The sequence below is a fragment of the Lampetra fluviatilis genome, chromosome 79 (genome assembly GCF_964198595.1).
Source record: "Lampetra fluviatilis chromosome 79, kcLamFluv1.1, whole genome shotgun sequence".
NCBI classification, from domain to species: domain Eukaryota; kingdom Metazoa; phylum Chordata; class Hyperoartia; order Petromyzontiformes; family Petromyzontidae; genus Lampetra; species Lampetra fluviatilis.
The window spans coordinates 2,074,264-2,090,530 of NC_136353.1; the positions used below are offsets into that span (position 1 = coordinate 2,074,264).

Here is a 16,267-nt window from a genome sequence, read left to right on the forward strand (position 1 = left end):
GCAGTTCGTAGAAGTCAGGAACGGATTAATCGTATTTACATACAATCCAATGGGGAAATTAGGTTCGAGTCACGACCAAATTGGGTTGCGACCACAGTTATGGAACGAATTATGATCGTGACCAGAGGTTCTACTGTACTTGAACTAAGTTACCCGGACTATGGAAGGCGAGGATATGTAATGAAGGGGTCTACAAACATTCCATTGGTGACATGCTGAGATAGTAACAGGCACGCCTTTACTGCCCGCGTTCCATCCAGTGTCTGAGGGGTTGTGCAATCAGAGGGGAGGCTGAGCGCGTCGCTGCCTCACCTCTCGTCTCTCCCTGTACTTGCAGCGAAGCTCCGCAAATTTGGCGATTTTGACTATAAATAAGTAATTAAGAAAAAAACTTTTTTCAATACACGCTTTTATGAAATGTACTAGTAATGGCAGAACTCCACGACTCCAGGAAGTGGCCCCGAAGCTTGCTATAACGTAAGGGACCGTGGCCAATTACAGCCAACGTCAGTCGACCGTGGGGACAATTAGACCCAAGTCGAAACATGACATATAAAAAAGAAAGTTAAATTTTTTTTTATTTTTACGATAGAATATAGTATTGTCATCAGTATGACACAAGTATACCAAGTTTGCAGTCGATACCACATTGGGAAGTGGGTTACAATTGAGTTACAATATTTGATGATACAACAACAGACAGTTAAAATAAAATATTTTAAAATACTTTTTTTAAAAACACGCTTTAATGAAATGTACTGTCCTAGCTGCCTCTTCCCTCATCGCCCCTCCCCTCATCGCCCCTCCCCTCCTTCCACATGCCCCGCCCCTGGGCGTGGCTCCCCGAGGCTTGCCGTGACATCAGGGACCGTGGTGATTTACAGGCAACGTCAGTTGAGCGTGGACAATTAAAGCCGTAAAAAAGTTTGTTAAAAAATATTTTTTTATGATAGAATATAGTATTGTCATCAGTATGACACACCTATGCGAAGTTTGTATTCGATACGACATTGGGAATACGGTTGAAATTGAGTTACAAGACTTTGGATACAACACAAAGTAAGTTAAATAAAAGCGTGTAAAAAGTTTAAAAATAAATGTTTTGAATTTTTTATGATATAATATCGTGTTGTCATCAGTATGACATAGCTATACCAAGTTTGCAGTCGATAGCACATTGGGAAGTGTGAAAAATTTGAGTTACAAGATTTCGTTTTTGAGGATACAACAGACGAAGTGCGTTAAATAGAAGCGTGTAAAAATGATTGGAATCATCTTCTTGGTTCTTTCGTACAAGTCACGTAGAAGGGAAATAATAAAAATAAAACAATAAACTAATCACGACGTTTCGGCCACAACGCAAGCAGGTCTGTCACCTGAGGATGGCTGCTTGCGTTGTGGCCGAAACGTGAAAATTATTTTATTGTTTTATTTTTATGATTTTCTTTCTACGTGACTTTAACGAAAGAACCAAGAAGATGAATACCTACAGTCACGAAAGCTTTAAATCGAAAATGATTGGAATCGTACAGAAATGACATAACACCCAATTTCAAAGCAGATGCTGTCCACCCTTCTGAAACGCCCTGCAATTTACGAGTTTTGAATAATTGTAACCAAACACAATAAACCAGACACGTGAATTTGTGAACTTTCACCGCAACTTGTGTAGAGACCTTTAATTTGTGTAATCGGTCACGTGCGTGTTTACATACAAAGACAAAGATCCCCCCGGTATAGCCTTCACAGACTATTGGGGCAAGTGCTGTTAGCGGGTGGCGATGTTCGCACACTGCACCGGGTACGCATTTGAGGCTGAGTCGATGTAGGGGCGGCTCAGGACCGGTAACAAAAATCTCCACTGGTTATGGGGGCCATCCATAAATGACGTCACGCGATTTTGGACGATTTTTGACCCCCCCACCTTCGTCACACGGCGTCACTGAAAGTCAAACCCTCCTCAAATATGACGTCACACAGCTCTGCCCCCCCCCCCCCCCAATAATATAAAACATGCTTCAAATCGCTTTCAACTATCGTCATTGTAGTGCGTATTTAATGTGGCGCTGCACTCTGATGTTGTAGGAGTAAACTTTTATTAAAAAGTCTTTAATTAAGTAGAACGTCATTGGAACCTCATTTACCAGTAAAAATACGATAATTGTTTTTTTACCCTTCTATCTGGCAAAAAAACTGACACCTTTTTACAAGGAGTCATGTTTGCATAGACCACAATACCTGCAGTCATAATGCAAACAAAAAACATAACTCTGATAATGTATGCACTGTCCTTGAAGTTGATTAGTCCACACCCGAGACAGCTTTCCTTTGAGCCTCGTCTCACATGGATGGGACCAGATAACGCCAAAAGGCGCACAACTCAAAGACAATCCACCATCAGAGTATGAGAGCTCGGGGCAAGCATTTACACCATTGGAACCTCATTTGCCAGTAAAAATATGATAATTGGTTTTACACTTCTTGTTGCCAGATAGAAGGTTAAAAAACCAAGGAAAGCTGTCTCGGGTGTGGACCAATCAACTTCAAGGACAGTGCACATTATCAGAGTTATGTTCTTTTGTTTGTATTATGACTGCAGGTATTGCGGTCTATGCAAACATGACTCCTTGTAAAAAGGTGTCAGTTTTGTTGCTAGATAGAAGGGTAAAAAAACAATTATCATAAGTATAACGTGTTGTCTATATTTATTTAAAGTTGCGCATTTTGATGTCATGTCACATTTCTCAACCCCCACCCCCCCTCGTCACTCATCGTCACAAATGTCTGACCCCCCCCCCCCATAGGTGCGTGACATCATTTATGGACAGGCCCTTTCCAAAGCCTCCTTTTTAATAAATGTTCTCTCCTACAACATCAGAGTGCAGCGCCACGTTAAATACGCACTACAATGACAATAGTTTAAAGCGATTTGAAGGTAGTTTTTTTTTTGGGGGGGGGGGGGGGGCAGGGCTTGGTGACGTCATATTTGAGGGGGGTCTGACTGTGACGCTGTGTGACGAGGGGGGGGTCAAAAATCGGCTAAAATCGCGTGACGTCATTTATGGACGGTCCCGATACGCAAAACTTGAACTCTGACCCCCGCTCTCCGACGTCACCACTAAGCATTACCTCATCGGTGTGAAACGCCAGGGGGGGGGCTGTGCGCCTCGCTAGTGACGTCATGTCACCCCTGTTTGGATACCGCCGATCTCTGTTCCGGTACAATCCTTATTTGGGCAAAGCTACGCCCAGTGACTGGCGGCTCATTAACATAATCTAGGATCTAAGCTTTGGTGACTGCAGGAATTGCTCATTGGTTATTTCGGTAAAGAAATGAAATAAAATTAACATAATATATTCGTTAAAAGCCGTAGCGAGTTTGTTTTTTTATTGCTACGGGTTCAGCACCCACGCCCCATCATCCCTCGACGCGTGACTTTACCGAAAGAGCCAATGAGTGTACAACGAGTTGAGTCATTCCTGCAGTTCACGAAAGCTTCAATTCTCGGATAAGTTATTCAGTTACCCAGCCCCGCTCGTTGGGGGCGTGTCTTGTACCCCGGAAGTGAATATTACGTCATATCTTGCTGCCGCCATAACGGAGCGAGGTAACGGAAAGCTGCCGATGAAATTCGAGGTGAGAGATTTTCATCGTGGTGGTGGTTGTGGTTGTTGTTGTGGTGGTTGTTGTTGTTTACCAAGGTAGAGCCTCTCTCTCGTAGGGATGTCAATTGAGTCGCAGCGAGTATGGGAATCCATGTCAAGGTTGGGACATTACAACGTGGGGCCTAGCCACGCCGGGCCTCGCCTCCTGCCCTCGCCTGAAAGCCTTTGCTTGAATTCTCTCGCTTCAACTTGATCTGGAAGCTTTCGTGACGGCAGCAGAAATAAAATAAATGAAACCAATTTAATTTAGTTTTTTCATTTATTTGAGTTGTTTTTTCATATTATTTTTTTCATAAAAAAATGACAAAACAATGTATTTAGTTTCATTTATTTTAGTTGTTTATTCATAATATTTTTTTTTCATAAAAAAAATTTTTTTTATAAAATATATTTTTAATTTAAAAAATGTAATGAATTTTTTTATGATTTTAGTCGTTTCATTTCAAAGCTTTAAATCGAAATTTAAAGCAAAGCTTGTAAACTTGAACTATATTTTTTGGTACTTTCGGTAAAGTTACCTAGATATAAAATTAATTAAACTTATAACTACAATGCAATACAACACAGAGTCGGCTAAGATAACAGTCAACTCCCCACCTGGTTTATTAACGTTCTTCCAAAGATTGATACATTTGAGAGAGAGAACTAAACACAGACACGGAGACACACAGACACATACACACAAGCAGAGAGAGATAACACAGACACACAGAGACACAGAAGCGGAGAGATAACACAGAGACAGAGAGAGACACACACACAGGCACACAGAGAGAAAGCACAGACAGAGAGAGACACATAGGCACACAGAGCGAGACACACATAGGCACATAGAGAGAGATAACACAGACACAGAGACACACACATAGACACACACAGAAACAACACATCTGTGTCGAGGCCTTAAATAGAGAGATAAGGGGGCTGAGAGAGAGAAGGGGGGTAGAGAAATGAGCATGGCAATGAGAGATTTGGAGCTTTCGTGACAGCAGGAAATACTACAACACGAGGACACTTTACATTTTTATTTTATGTAACCAGGCCAAGCCCGCTTGAGCTGCTGTACCGCTCTTAGGATTTGAAGCTTTCGTGAGTGCAGGAATCCATACTCTTTGGTTCTGTCGGTAAAGTCACGTGGGTATAAAATAAAATCAATCGCGACGTTTCGGGCGACAAGCGTGCGCTCTTGTTTTCAGAAGCGACTTGCCCACACAACAAAGGTGGGCTTTTTTATTCTTGGTTCTTTCGGTAAAGTCACGTAGAAGGGAAATAACAAAATAATATGAATATGAAACGATAAAAAAAATTCTCACGACGTTTTGACTGCAACACAAGCAATCATCATCAGGTGTGAAATCCACAGAAAGAAAATTTTAAAAAGTGGCGGTTTTTCAAAATTATAAAAAAAGTGGCGGCTTTTCAAATTTGCTTTGTCAACGTGTGGAAATTACTATCGGTCAAGGGCTCTAAACGCGTGCTGATGTTCACTCTTAAACGTGGAGGGGCAGCCGGAGGAAAATCCACGCCACCACAGAGAGAGAGGGAGACACGCAAACTCGGTTATGTTGATTTGATCCTCAATTATTTGGTGGAGTGAGGAAGCATTGAAAACGTTTTGGTTTAGCCATGTTTGTTTGTGGTAGTACAGAGTTAGCCTGATAACTTTAATCTAAATTGTCTTATGGTTGTTTTTGTTGACTTGCATCCCACTGGGATTTTTGAACACAGTGTTGAAATACGGTGTTTTTTCTGCTGTTTTTTCCTGGATTTTTCTGTTGCGTGTAGTCACTTTAAGATGTTTCTTGTTCACGTTTTTGTTTGTGGCGTTTGCCCCCGAGTCAAGAGCCGCATTGCTCACGGGGTTATCTATATATAAAATGGAAATGTGTGAATGTGTCTGTTCGAAATGTTTAGCATACTTTCCGACATGCAACAAACTTAAAATTTGGCATGTGGGTACCTTCCAGATTGTACACAATACAAAAAGTATAAAAATTGACTTTTGCATTTTTTTTGGGGGGGGGGGGCGCAATAATGGATATATTTTGCACGGCAAGTGAACGGTGACCTCACGTCTGTGATGTCACCCGCATGCGGCAGCGTCACGCAGTGTGCATGCTGACGTCACGCACCCCCCACCCTCCGCGTAGGCCGTGGATTCATTCAAGACAAGAATCCAAGTGTTGGGCGAAGCCCGGTAGTAAACTTAGTACCTAATAAATGAAACTGAAACATTAATACTGAGCAGATGAAGGTGTGTGGCCAGGCATGGTTTTGGACACGCCACCACCTGTTTAACGCAGCAGTGTGTGACAGTGTCAAGTTTGTGTTTGCAGTAAAGTCTATTAACTCTATTGAACACGGAGGTTATATGAAAACAATGGTTTATGTTTTTTGTTTTCATCTGGAACTCTTTATGAGAATGGAAGCAGTCAGGAAGTTGACACAACACACATGCAGCTGATGTTAGATCTGTTCAACCCAGCATTCAAGGAAATCTTAGCCTGGCTTCACACGTCTAAGTTGCGATTGAACATGAATTTATGGATAACACAATTAGTATTATTTTCAACACCTTTTGCTATGTCAGCTGAATTTAGCTCTCATAAATATTCATTTTGTAGGCAGACAGCCGAAATTGTGTGCTTGGAGATTTGGGTTAACATTCATTTTGAAGACACGAGGGCTTCCAGGAATGTGTATGACCATTTGCCCTCTCATAGTGCGCCATAACAGCCCATGTGATGAATTTGGGAAAAAATGTTTTATCATGAATATATAAAATATATGAATACGTATAGACGTGTTAGTCATGTGTGACTTTTTATATATACTCTTTGGTTCTTTCGGTAAAGTCACGTAGGTAGAAATAAAATAAGTAATATTTTTAAAAATTATTTTAAAAACACGCTTTTATGAAATGTACTAGTAATGGAAGAAATCCACGACTCCAGGAAGTGGCCCCGAGGCTTGCCATAATGTAAGCGACCGTGGTCAATTACAGCCAACGTCAGTTTTACCGTGGACAATTAAACCAAAGCCGAAACATAACATGTAAAAAATATTGTTTAAAAAAAAAAATTAATGATAGAATATAGTATTGTCATCAGTATGGCATGAGTACAGTGAGGGAAAAAAGTATTTGATCCCCTGCTGATTTTGTGCGTTTGCCCACTGGCAAAGAAATGATCAGTCTATAATTTTAATGATAGGTTTATTTGAACAGTGAGAGACAGAATAATAACAACAAAATCCAGAAAAACGCATGTCAACAATGTTATGAATTGATTTGCATTTTAATAAGGGAAATAAGTATTTGACCCCTCTGCAAAACATGACTTAGTACTTGGTGGCAAAACCCTTGTTGGCAATCACAGAGGTCAGACGTTTCTTGTAGTTGGCCACCAGGTTTGGACACATCTCAGGAGGGATTTTTTCCCACACCTCTTTGCAGATCTTCTCCAAGTCATTAAGGTTTCGAGGCTGACGTTTGGCAACTCGAACCTTCAGCTCCTTCCACAGATTTTCTATGGGATTAAGGTATGGAGACTGGCTAGGCCACTCTAGGACCTTAATGTGCTTCTTCTTGAGCCACTCTTTTGTTGCCTTGGCTGTGTGTTTTGGGTCATTGTCATGCTGGAATACCCATCCACGACCCATTTTCAATGCCCTGGCTAAGGGAAGGAGGTTCTCACCCAAGATTTGACGGTACATGGCCCCGTCCTTCGTCCATTTGATGCGGTGAAGTTGTCCTGTCCCCTTTGAAGAAAAACACCCCCAAAGCATAATGTTTCCACCTCCATGTTTGACGGTGGGGATGGTGTTGTTGGGGTCATAGGCAGCATTCCTCCTCCAAACACGGCGATTGAGTTGATGCCAAAGAGCTCCATTTTGGTCTCATCTGACCACAACTCTTTCACCCAGTTGTCCTCTGAATCATTCAGATGTTCATTGGCAAACTTCAGACGGGCATGTATATGTGCTTTTTTGAGCAGGGGGACCTTGCGGGCGCTACAAGATTTCACTCCTTCACGGCGTAGTGTGTTACCAACTGTTTTCTTGGTGACTATGGTCCCAGCTGCCTTGAGATCATTGACAAGATCCTCCCGTGTAGTTCTGGTCTGATTCCTCAACGTTCTCATGATCATTGCAACTCGACGAGGTGAGATCTTGCATGAAGCCCCAGGCCGAGGGAGATTGACAGTTCTTTTGTGTATCTTCCATTTGAAAATAATCGCACCAACTGTTGTCACCTTCTCACCAAGCTGCTTGGCGGTGGTCTTGTAGCCAATTCCAGCCTTGTGTAGGTCTACAATCTTGTCCCTGACATCCTTGGAGAGCTCTTTGGTCTTGGCCATGGTGAAGAGTTTGGAATCTGATTGATTGCTTGCTTCTGTGAACAGGTGTCTTTTATACAGGTAACAAGCTGAGATTAGGAGCACTCCCTTTAAGAGTGTGCTCCTAATTTCAGCTCGTTACCTGTATAAAAGACACCTGGGAGCCAGAAATCTTTCTGATTGAGGGGGGGTCAAATACTTATTTCCCTCATTAAAATGCAAATCAATTTATAACATTTTTGACATGCGTTTTTCTGGATTTTGTTGTTGTTATTCTGTCTCTAACTGTTCAAATAAACCTAGCATTAAAATTATAGACTGATAATTTATTTGCCAGTGGGCAAACGTACAAAATCAGCAGGGGATCAAATACTTTTTTTCCTCACTGTATACCAAGTTTACAGTCGATACAACATTGGAAAGTGGGTTAAAATGGAGTTGCAAGATTTGAGGATAACAACAACGACAACAATGACAACAACAACAACAGACAGTGAGTTAAATGAAAGCGTGTATTAAAATAAATCACAGCAGACATCTCAGCTATCGCGATTTTCACCCGAAGATGAACGCTTGTGTTGCGTTCGAAACGTCATTTATGTTATTTCTACCTACGTGACTTTACCGAAAGAACCATAGAGTATGGATTCTTGCATTCATGAAAGCTTCAAATCAACATTGTGTACATATATATGCGTATATTCATTCCTCTGTGCCTCGATACTGACGTGTAGATGGTATTTTCTGTCTGCAGCTGTCGCTTCCTCTGACGCTTCCTCTGCAGAATTGGTCTGATGGAGGACAGGCAGTCAGCGCGGCTCGGTACGGCAAGGCAACAATGGGATCAGCGTGCATACAGCACGGATCGGACTGGAAGTTTGACACAGCACCAGAAAAAACACATGAGAGAAAAGCCCTTCAAGTGCACTCTGTGTGGAATGGCGTTTGCAGATCCATCAACTTTTCAAAGACACCAGAGAAGACACACTGGAGAGAAACCCTTCAAGTGCAGTGTGTGTGGGAAGGCATTTTTACAGTCACAACAACATGCAAAACACCAGAGAACACACACAGGTGAGAAACCCTTCAAGTGCAGTGTGTGTGGGAAGGCATTTTCACAGTCACACCATCTTGCACGACACCAGAGAACACACACAGGAGAGAAACCCTTCAAGTGCAGTGTGTGTGGGAAGGCATTTTCACAGTCATGGGATCTTGCAAAACACCAGAGAACACACACAGGAGAGAAACCCTTCAAGTGCAGTGTGTGCGGGAAGGCATTTTCACAGTCACACCATCTTGCACAACACCAGAGAACACACACAGGAGAGAAACCCTTGAAGTGCAGTGTGTGTGGAATGGCGTTTGCAGATCCATCAAATTGTCAAACACATCAGAGAACACACACAGGAGAGAAACCCTTCAGGTGCACTCTGTGCGGGAAGGCGTTTGCACGGTCACAACGTCTTAAAGAACACCAGAGAACACAGAAGCATCAGAAGATCCACAAGGAGTGGAGTCTGAAATCAGCTTGTGAAAGTCAAAGTGCCGTTTGGAGCCCATCCCTCATGAAACATGTACCGGAAGAAAATCCCAGCTTGGGCACTTTTAAAGGTATCAAGGCGGAATTTGAAGAGGTGATTGTGAAATGTGAAGAGGTGACGGTGAAGAGCGAAGAAGTGAAGGTAAAATGTGAAGATGAAGATTCGACTCCAAAATGGGACCTTCACATCAATGGAGGCAACGTGAAGCAGGAGGGGATTTCTGACTGTGAGGCAGAGCGAGGCAACTCACAGCAGTTTGTGGAAGTGGAGGTGTGGGTGGACTTCCTAGACGATATAAAGTCAAATGGAGACCCGGTAGATGTGTAAGCTTGAGACGATGTCGCTCCCAATAGATGCACCTTTGTCACAGGCCTTTAATGAAAATAATGTGAAGTAGAACATTGAAATCTTAGGTTCAACCTGCAGGGTAAGAGCGGCCAGTCTTGGTGGAACTGTGGGTTGGGTAGATATCTCACCAGGAGCCTCGGTGATTCACACTGAACCCTATGGGAGCCTTCGTCTGGCTCTGTGAGCCTCAGTGATTCACACTGAAGCCTATGGGAGCATTAGTCTAGATCTGTCAGCCTTAGTGACTCAACACTGAACCCTATGGGAGCCTTAGTCTGGCTCTGAGCCTCAGTGATTAACACTGAAGCCTATGGGAGCCTTAATCTGGCTCTGTGAGCCTCAGTGATTAACACTGAAGCCTATGGGAGCCTGAGTCTGGCTTTGTGAGCCTCAGTAATTAACACTGAACGCGATGGATGGGAGCCAGTGACATGGGGTGAGGTCAGTGTCTGGGGAGGCACCGGGGGCGTGTCTGCAGGCAGATGTGATAGCTGCCTCCCCTGTTGCTTTTTCATTGCAGTTTGATGACGAGACCAGCGAGCCTACGTATCTTTATACACATACAGTAGAACCTCTGGTCACGAACGCTTCTGACCACGACGAAATTGGGTTCCGACCAAAAGATTTACAACATTTTTTTATCTGGTCACGAACACATACTCGGATGGCGATAAAACACGGCCGCGGCCAATTTCCCCTTGCCATTTTTTCGTTGAATTACACAAAGCGTAACAGTTATGTATATAACTTTTGCTATATACAATTCCTAGTAAGATTAATTTTGTGAGTGTAGTCATACCCGTCCCCCCTCATTCAAGCCATAATTTAGAGAGCGAAAGCGCTGAGTACGTAAATCGCTAACATGAGAACCCGTTAATCTCTTCTCACATCATTCATACGATGATGCGGTGAAGTAAACGTACAGAAATGACATAACACCCAATTTCAAAGCAGATGCGGTCCACCCTTCTAAAACGCCCTGTAATTTACGAGTTTTTAATAATTGTAACCAAACAATAAACCAGACACGTGAATTTGTGAACTTTCACTGCTACTTGTGTAGAGACCTTTAAGCTGTGTAATCGGTCACGTGTGTGTGTGTACATACAAAGACAAAGATGCCCCCGGTATCGCCTTCACAGACTTGGGGCAAGTGCTGTTAGCGGGTGGCGATGTTCGCACACCGCACCGGGTACGCATTTGAGGCTGAGTCGATGTAGGGGCGGCTCAGGACCGGTTCAAAAAAAAATCACCACTGGTTATGGGGGCCGTCTATAAATGACGTCACGCGATTTTGGACGATTTTTGACCCCCCCCTCGTCACATGGCGTCACAAAATTCAAACCCCCTCAAATATGACGTCACACAGCTCTGCCCCCCAAATAATATATAACACGCTTCAAATTGCTTTAAACTATTGTCATTGTCGTGCGTATTTAATGTGGCGCTGCACTCTGATGTTGGAGGAGAAAACTTTTATTTAAAAAGTCTGTTTAATTAAGTAGAACGTGTTTATACTTATTTAAAGTTGGGCATTTTGATGTGACGTCACATTTCTCAACCCCCACCCCCCCTCGTTCAAGTTCAAGTTCATTTATTAGGTATAGCCCTGTGAGCCATTCAGCTCTTGAATCGGGTGCAACCGCAACGAACAAAAAACATCTTAAAGTGAATATGTGACTAAGTGCAAACAGAAAATCCAAGAAAAGACAGCAAAATATTGCAGAAAAAACACCGTACACCAACGCTGTGTGCAAAAATCCCAGTGGGATGCAAGTCAAACAACAACAACAACAACCACAAGACAGCTTAGATTAAGGCCATCAGTCTAACTCTGTACTACAACAAACAAACATGGCTAAACCAATACACTTTTCGAAATCACCAAAATAAAGCCATGAAAGCAATGAAAAAGCAATCATAGGAACTGTGACAGAATTTTCACAATAAATGGCATAAACAACATGTACTACCAAAACCCTGCAGCCATAGCTGGCTGCATGAGTCACTCCACCTTTAAGATCAGCACACTAAATCAAAACACAGGTCATACTTTGTAGCGATCATCCGGAGCGAAACATTTTATTTTAGGTCACTGAATAGCACTGGCAGCTAGGGGTGTACAACTCCTCTAGAGCAGTTTTGAGTGAAGATCTCATAGGTAGTGACTCAAGTTTCAATTTATTGGCAACAGCATTCCAGACCCTGGGGGCATTAATAGTAAAGGCCCTTCCTCCAGTATATGTACGGCAATAGGGAATATTAAGCTGGTAAATGAGTGTAGACCTTAGGTCAAATTTGTTCTTTGAAACAGAGATGAGATCCAGCAGGTAATCTGCAGATTCTTTTGCAAGTACATCATGAATAAATAAGATCTGGTGCACAAGCCGTCGAACATTCAGAGATGTTAAGTTTGACCCAATGTAGAGGTCACAGTGGTGAGTCCTATATGGGCAGTTCAATGCAAATCTTAAGGCCGAGTGATACATTAAGTCAAGCTTCTTCAGTACAGTACTTGGGGCTGATTTATAAACAATGTCACAGTAATCAAGTAGAGGCAGTATGGTAGCTTTAATCAATTCCAAACGGAACATAGGGGGGAAGCAGTGCTTGTGTCGATATAGAAAACCAATTTTAATTTTTGTCTTTTTCCCAATATAATCAATGTGATCTTCAAAATTCAGTTTTGAATCCAGGATGATCCCAAGATACTTATAGATCTTAACTTGCTCTATTTGATCATTATTTAAGGAATGTAATTTGGGGAAAATAACTTCCCGCTTTAGTCCTGGTGAGAAGCATAGCACCTTGGTTTTGGCAGGATTTAGGACTAGTTTAAGAGCAACTAGCTGATGTTGTAGTTTGTTGAAATCACTCTGGAGCTTAGCAATCACGTCATCCGGAGAGCGGCCAGCAGTAATTAGTACCGTGTCATCTGCAAAAAGATTTACCCTGGAATAATCCAGTTCAGTGCCCAAGTCATTTACATAAAGAGAGAACAAGAGGGGGCCGAGAATGGAACCCTGTGGAACCCCTTTTGTTATCTTAACACTGTTTGACCTCCAACCATCTGTGAATACAGTTTGGGTGCGAGAAAAGAGGTAATTTTTTAACCATTTTACTGTATTTTCGGAAAAACCGAGGCAACTTATTTTACTAAGCAGGATGTTGTGGTCTACTGTATCAAAAGCTTTGGACAAGTCAAGAAAAAGACAGGCGCAGTACTGCTTATTATCAAGGCTACTGTAAATGTGATTCATAGAGTCTAATGCAGCAGATGTGGTGCTGTATTTTTTTCGGAACCCAGATTGTTTTAGATGTAATAGATTGTTGGCGGACAGGAAACTGATAATTTGGTAGTTCAATAATTTTTCAAAAATTTTCATCAACGGGGACAAAATTGAGATAGGTCGGTAGTTATTTGGATCATCTTTAGGGCCCCCTTTGTGAAGTGGACGAACATAGGAATGTTTCCATTCTAGAGGAACTGATGCTTCTTTGATGGACAGGTTGAAAATATGGGCTATAGGTTTGTATATTAGGTGACCAACACTTAGTAGAGCAAAGACGGGAATACTATCTGCTCCGGTAGAGGAGGACCCTTTGAGGAAGGACAGTTGTTTCAGAACATTACTTTCGTGGATTGGCTGAAAACTAAATTCGCTTAATGTTTGGATAGGGGTGTAGGAATTTGCATGAGCAGGGGTGACTCCCAATAGATTATCAAATAGGGTACCAGCTTCAGAAAAATGAAGGTTAAAATTGTCAACTATTTTTTGGGGATCTGAAAAATATTCCCCATTTCGGTTAAGCTGAACGGGCAGATGATCTGTTTTGGATGCCTTTTCGATACATTTGATTGTTTTCCAGAAAATCCTGGCATTTCCATGAGATTCAAGGAGAGTAGAAGAGAAGTAGTCATTTTTTGCATGCCGTATTTTTTTGACGCATCTATTCCTTAAAATCCTGTATTCTAGCCAGTCATTAACCAAATTACTTTTCTGAGCACATGCCCAAGCCTTGTCTCTAGTTTTCATGAGTTTTGTAATCAAAGGATCAAACCATGGTGGACGATTGGCTTTAGTTTTAAATTTAACCAACGGAGCATGTTTGTTAAGAATTTGTAGAAACGTGTACCTGAAGGTCTCCCAAGCCGTAGTCAGGTTTGGAATATCACAGACCTTGTCAATATCCGAGTGAAGCACATCATTAGTAAATGCCTGTATGCTGAAGTGTCTCATGGAGTGCTTCTCAACCAATTTAGGGGGGGCTTTGTGTCTGGCTGATGATCTCACCCCAAAAATGAAGGAGTGATCACTAAGGTTATTACCTAGAACACCAGTCAGTGCGAAATTGTGAGGGGCATTTGTCAATAGGACGTCAAGCAGAGATGACTGTCCCGGATTTTTTAGGTTGGGTCTTGTGGGGACATTTATTAATTGAAACAGGTTAAATTCATCTGCAAAATTTGTGGCCACGGCCGGCGGGTTTAGCCAATTCCAATTTAGATCACCCACTAAAACTATTTCACCTTTAGGGAGGCCCCCAAGAAGCTCTCTCAGTGCAGATGCAGCTTCAACATCCTTACCACTAGGCGGTCTATAGCAGCACACTACCAATATGTGTTGATTATTAGGGAGAGTTATTCTGAGAGCCAGACCTTCAAAGCAACATTTTTTAAACAAGGAGTGAGCTGGTGAACATGCAATAGTATTACGAACATAGATGGCAATTCCACCTCCTTTAGATCCTCGGTCAAGCCGAAAAAGGTTGTAGTTGTCAATCGTAATCTGCAAGTCATTGACGGCAGGAGTGAGAAATGTTTCTGTTAGGCAAAATATGTCCGGGTCAAGATTTGCTACTTCTAGTTTTAGTTGACTTAATTTAATCAAAAGCCCTCTGATGTTGACATGTAGAACACCAACACCTTTTCTGCCAGAAAAATCTACAGAATTATATGAGTTCTTTACATTTGGGCCAGGATGAAGCTCAATACCACCCAGAAATAAGAAAAGTAGAATTAATAGTTTGCACAGGTATTTTCTGTGAAAGGATGAAGAGCGACGAACCTTGGACGAATAGCAGCAGCTCGCAGATGGTGTTATTTTTAAGAGCAGAATGAAGTTTGGAAGGAGTGCTGGTGAAGTAATGGGACAAAGATAGGGTTTAAAAGGATACAATGATGGAGTGTAGAAGTGTCTATAAGTTGTTTCATTAGCAGGTGTAGTGGCAAATTTAGCAATAAGTATTGACGCGAAGTAACGCGGGTAGCCGTTTGTAGAGTTGAGTGTGGCACTAGATATGGCCGGGAGGGACAGTAGTAAGATACACAGCAGGTGAATTGACATCTTTAAAACACTAAATTTAAACACACACACAGCTCACTCACACGCAGCTCACCCTCACCCACTCTCACCCACAGCCCACACCCATGCAGCACAACGCACACACGGCCGCACACGCCGCCGCCATCTTGCTGCTGTTGTTGTTGCAGCTGCTGTTGTTGTTGCAGCTGCTGTTGTTGTTGCAGCTGCTGTTGTTGTTGCAGCTGCTGTTGTTGTTGCAGCTGCTGTTGTTGTTGCAGCTGCTGTTGTTGTTGCTGCTGTTGTTGTTGCAGCTGCTGTTGTTGTTGCAGCTGCTGTTGTTGCAGCTGCTGTTGTTGTTGCAGCTGCTGTTGTTGCAGCTGCTGTTGTTGCAGCTGCTGTTGTTGTTGCAGCTGCTGTTGTTGCAGCTGCTGTTGTTGTTGCAGCTGCTGTTGTTGTTGCAGCTGCTGTTGTTGCAGCTGCTGTTGTTGTTGCAGCTGCTGTTGTTGTTGCAGCTGCTGTTGTTGTTGCAGCTGCTGTTGTTGTTGCAGCTGCTGTTGTTGTTGTTGTTGTAGCTGCTGTAGCAGCTGCAGCCGACCCAACTGCAGTTGCAGGAGTCATACACGAAGCAGCCGCAGCTGTGTGTACTACAGCAGAGCAGCAGCGGGCGTGCGGCCTGGAGGCGCCGAGGCCGAATAGTTGCGTGATGTGGACGTGGAGAGGCGAGATGTTTGGCCCATCAGCTTCATTGTTCTGCTTCCATTGACGAGCACCCTCCACGTAGGCCTCGACGTAGGCCCCCACGTAGGCCCCCACGTGGGCCCCGACGTAGGCCTCGAAGTAGGCCTCGACGTAGGCCCCGACGTAGGCCTCGAAGTAGGCCTCGACGTAGGCCCCGACGTAGGCTTCTATGTAGGCCCCCACGTGGGCCTCGACGTGGGCCCCGACGTAGGCCTCTATGTAGGCCTCCACGTAGGCCTCTATGTAGGCCTCCACGTGGGCCTCGACGTAGGCCCCGACGTAGGCCTCTATGTAGGCCCCCACGTGGGCCTCGACGTGGGCCCCGACG

General features: G+C 43.2%; 1 protein-coding gene across 1 annotated transcript; it reads left to right on the forward strand.

Annotated features, from left to right (window-relative positions):
• The first annotated feature begins 2,963 nt into the window (after positions 1-2,963).
• On the forward strand, positions 2,964-9,874 carry LOC144953607 (uncharacterized). Its single transcript, XM_078884192.1, has 2 exons — positions 2,964-3,637; positions 8,758-9,874. The coding sequence occupies exon 2, from the start codon at positions 8,798-8,800 to the stop codon at positions 9,872-9,874; it is 1,077 nt and encodes a 358-aa protein (XP_078740318.1). The 5' UTR covers positions 2,964-3,637; positions 8,758-8,797.
• Positions 9,875-16,267: the final 6,393 nt, after the last annotated feature.

What these genes read in the sequence shown, in the direction of transcription:
- LOC144953607 (XM_078884192.1), top strand. Translation starts at nt 8,798, where the DNA reads ATGGAGGACAGGCAGTCAGCGCGGCTCGGTACGGCAAGGCAACAATGG.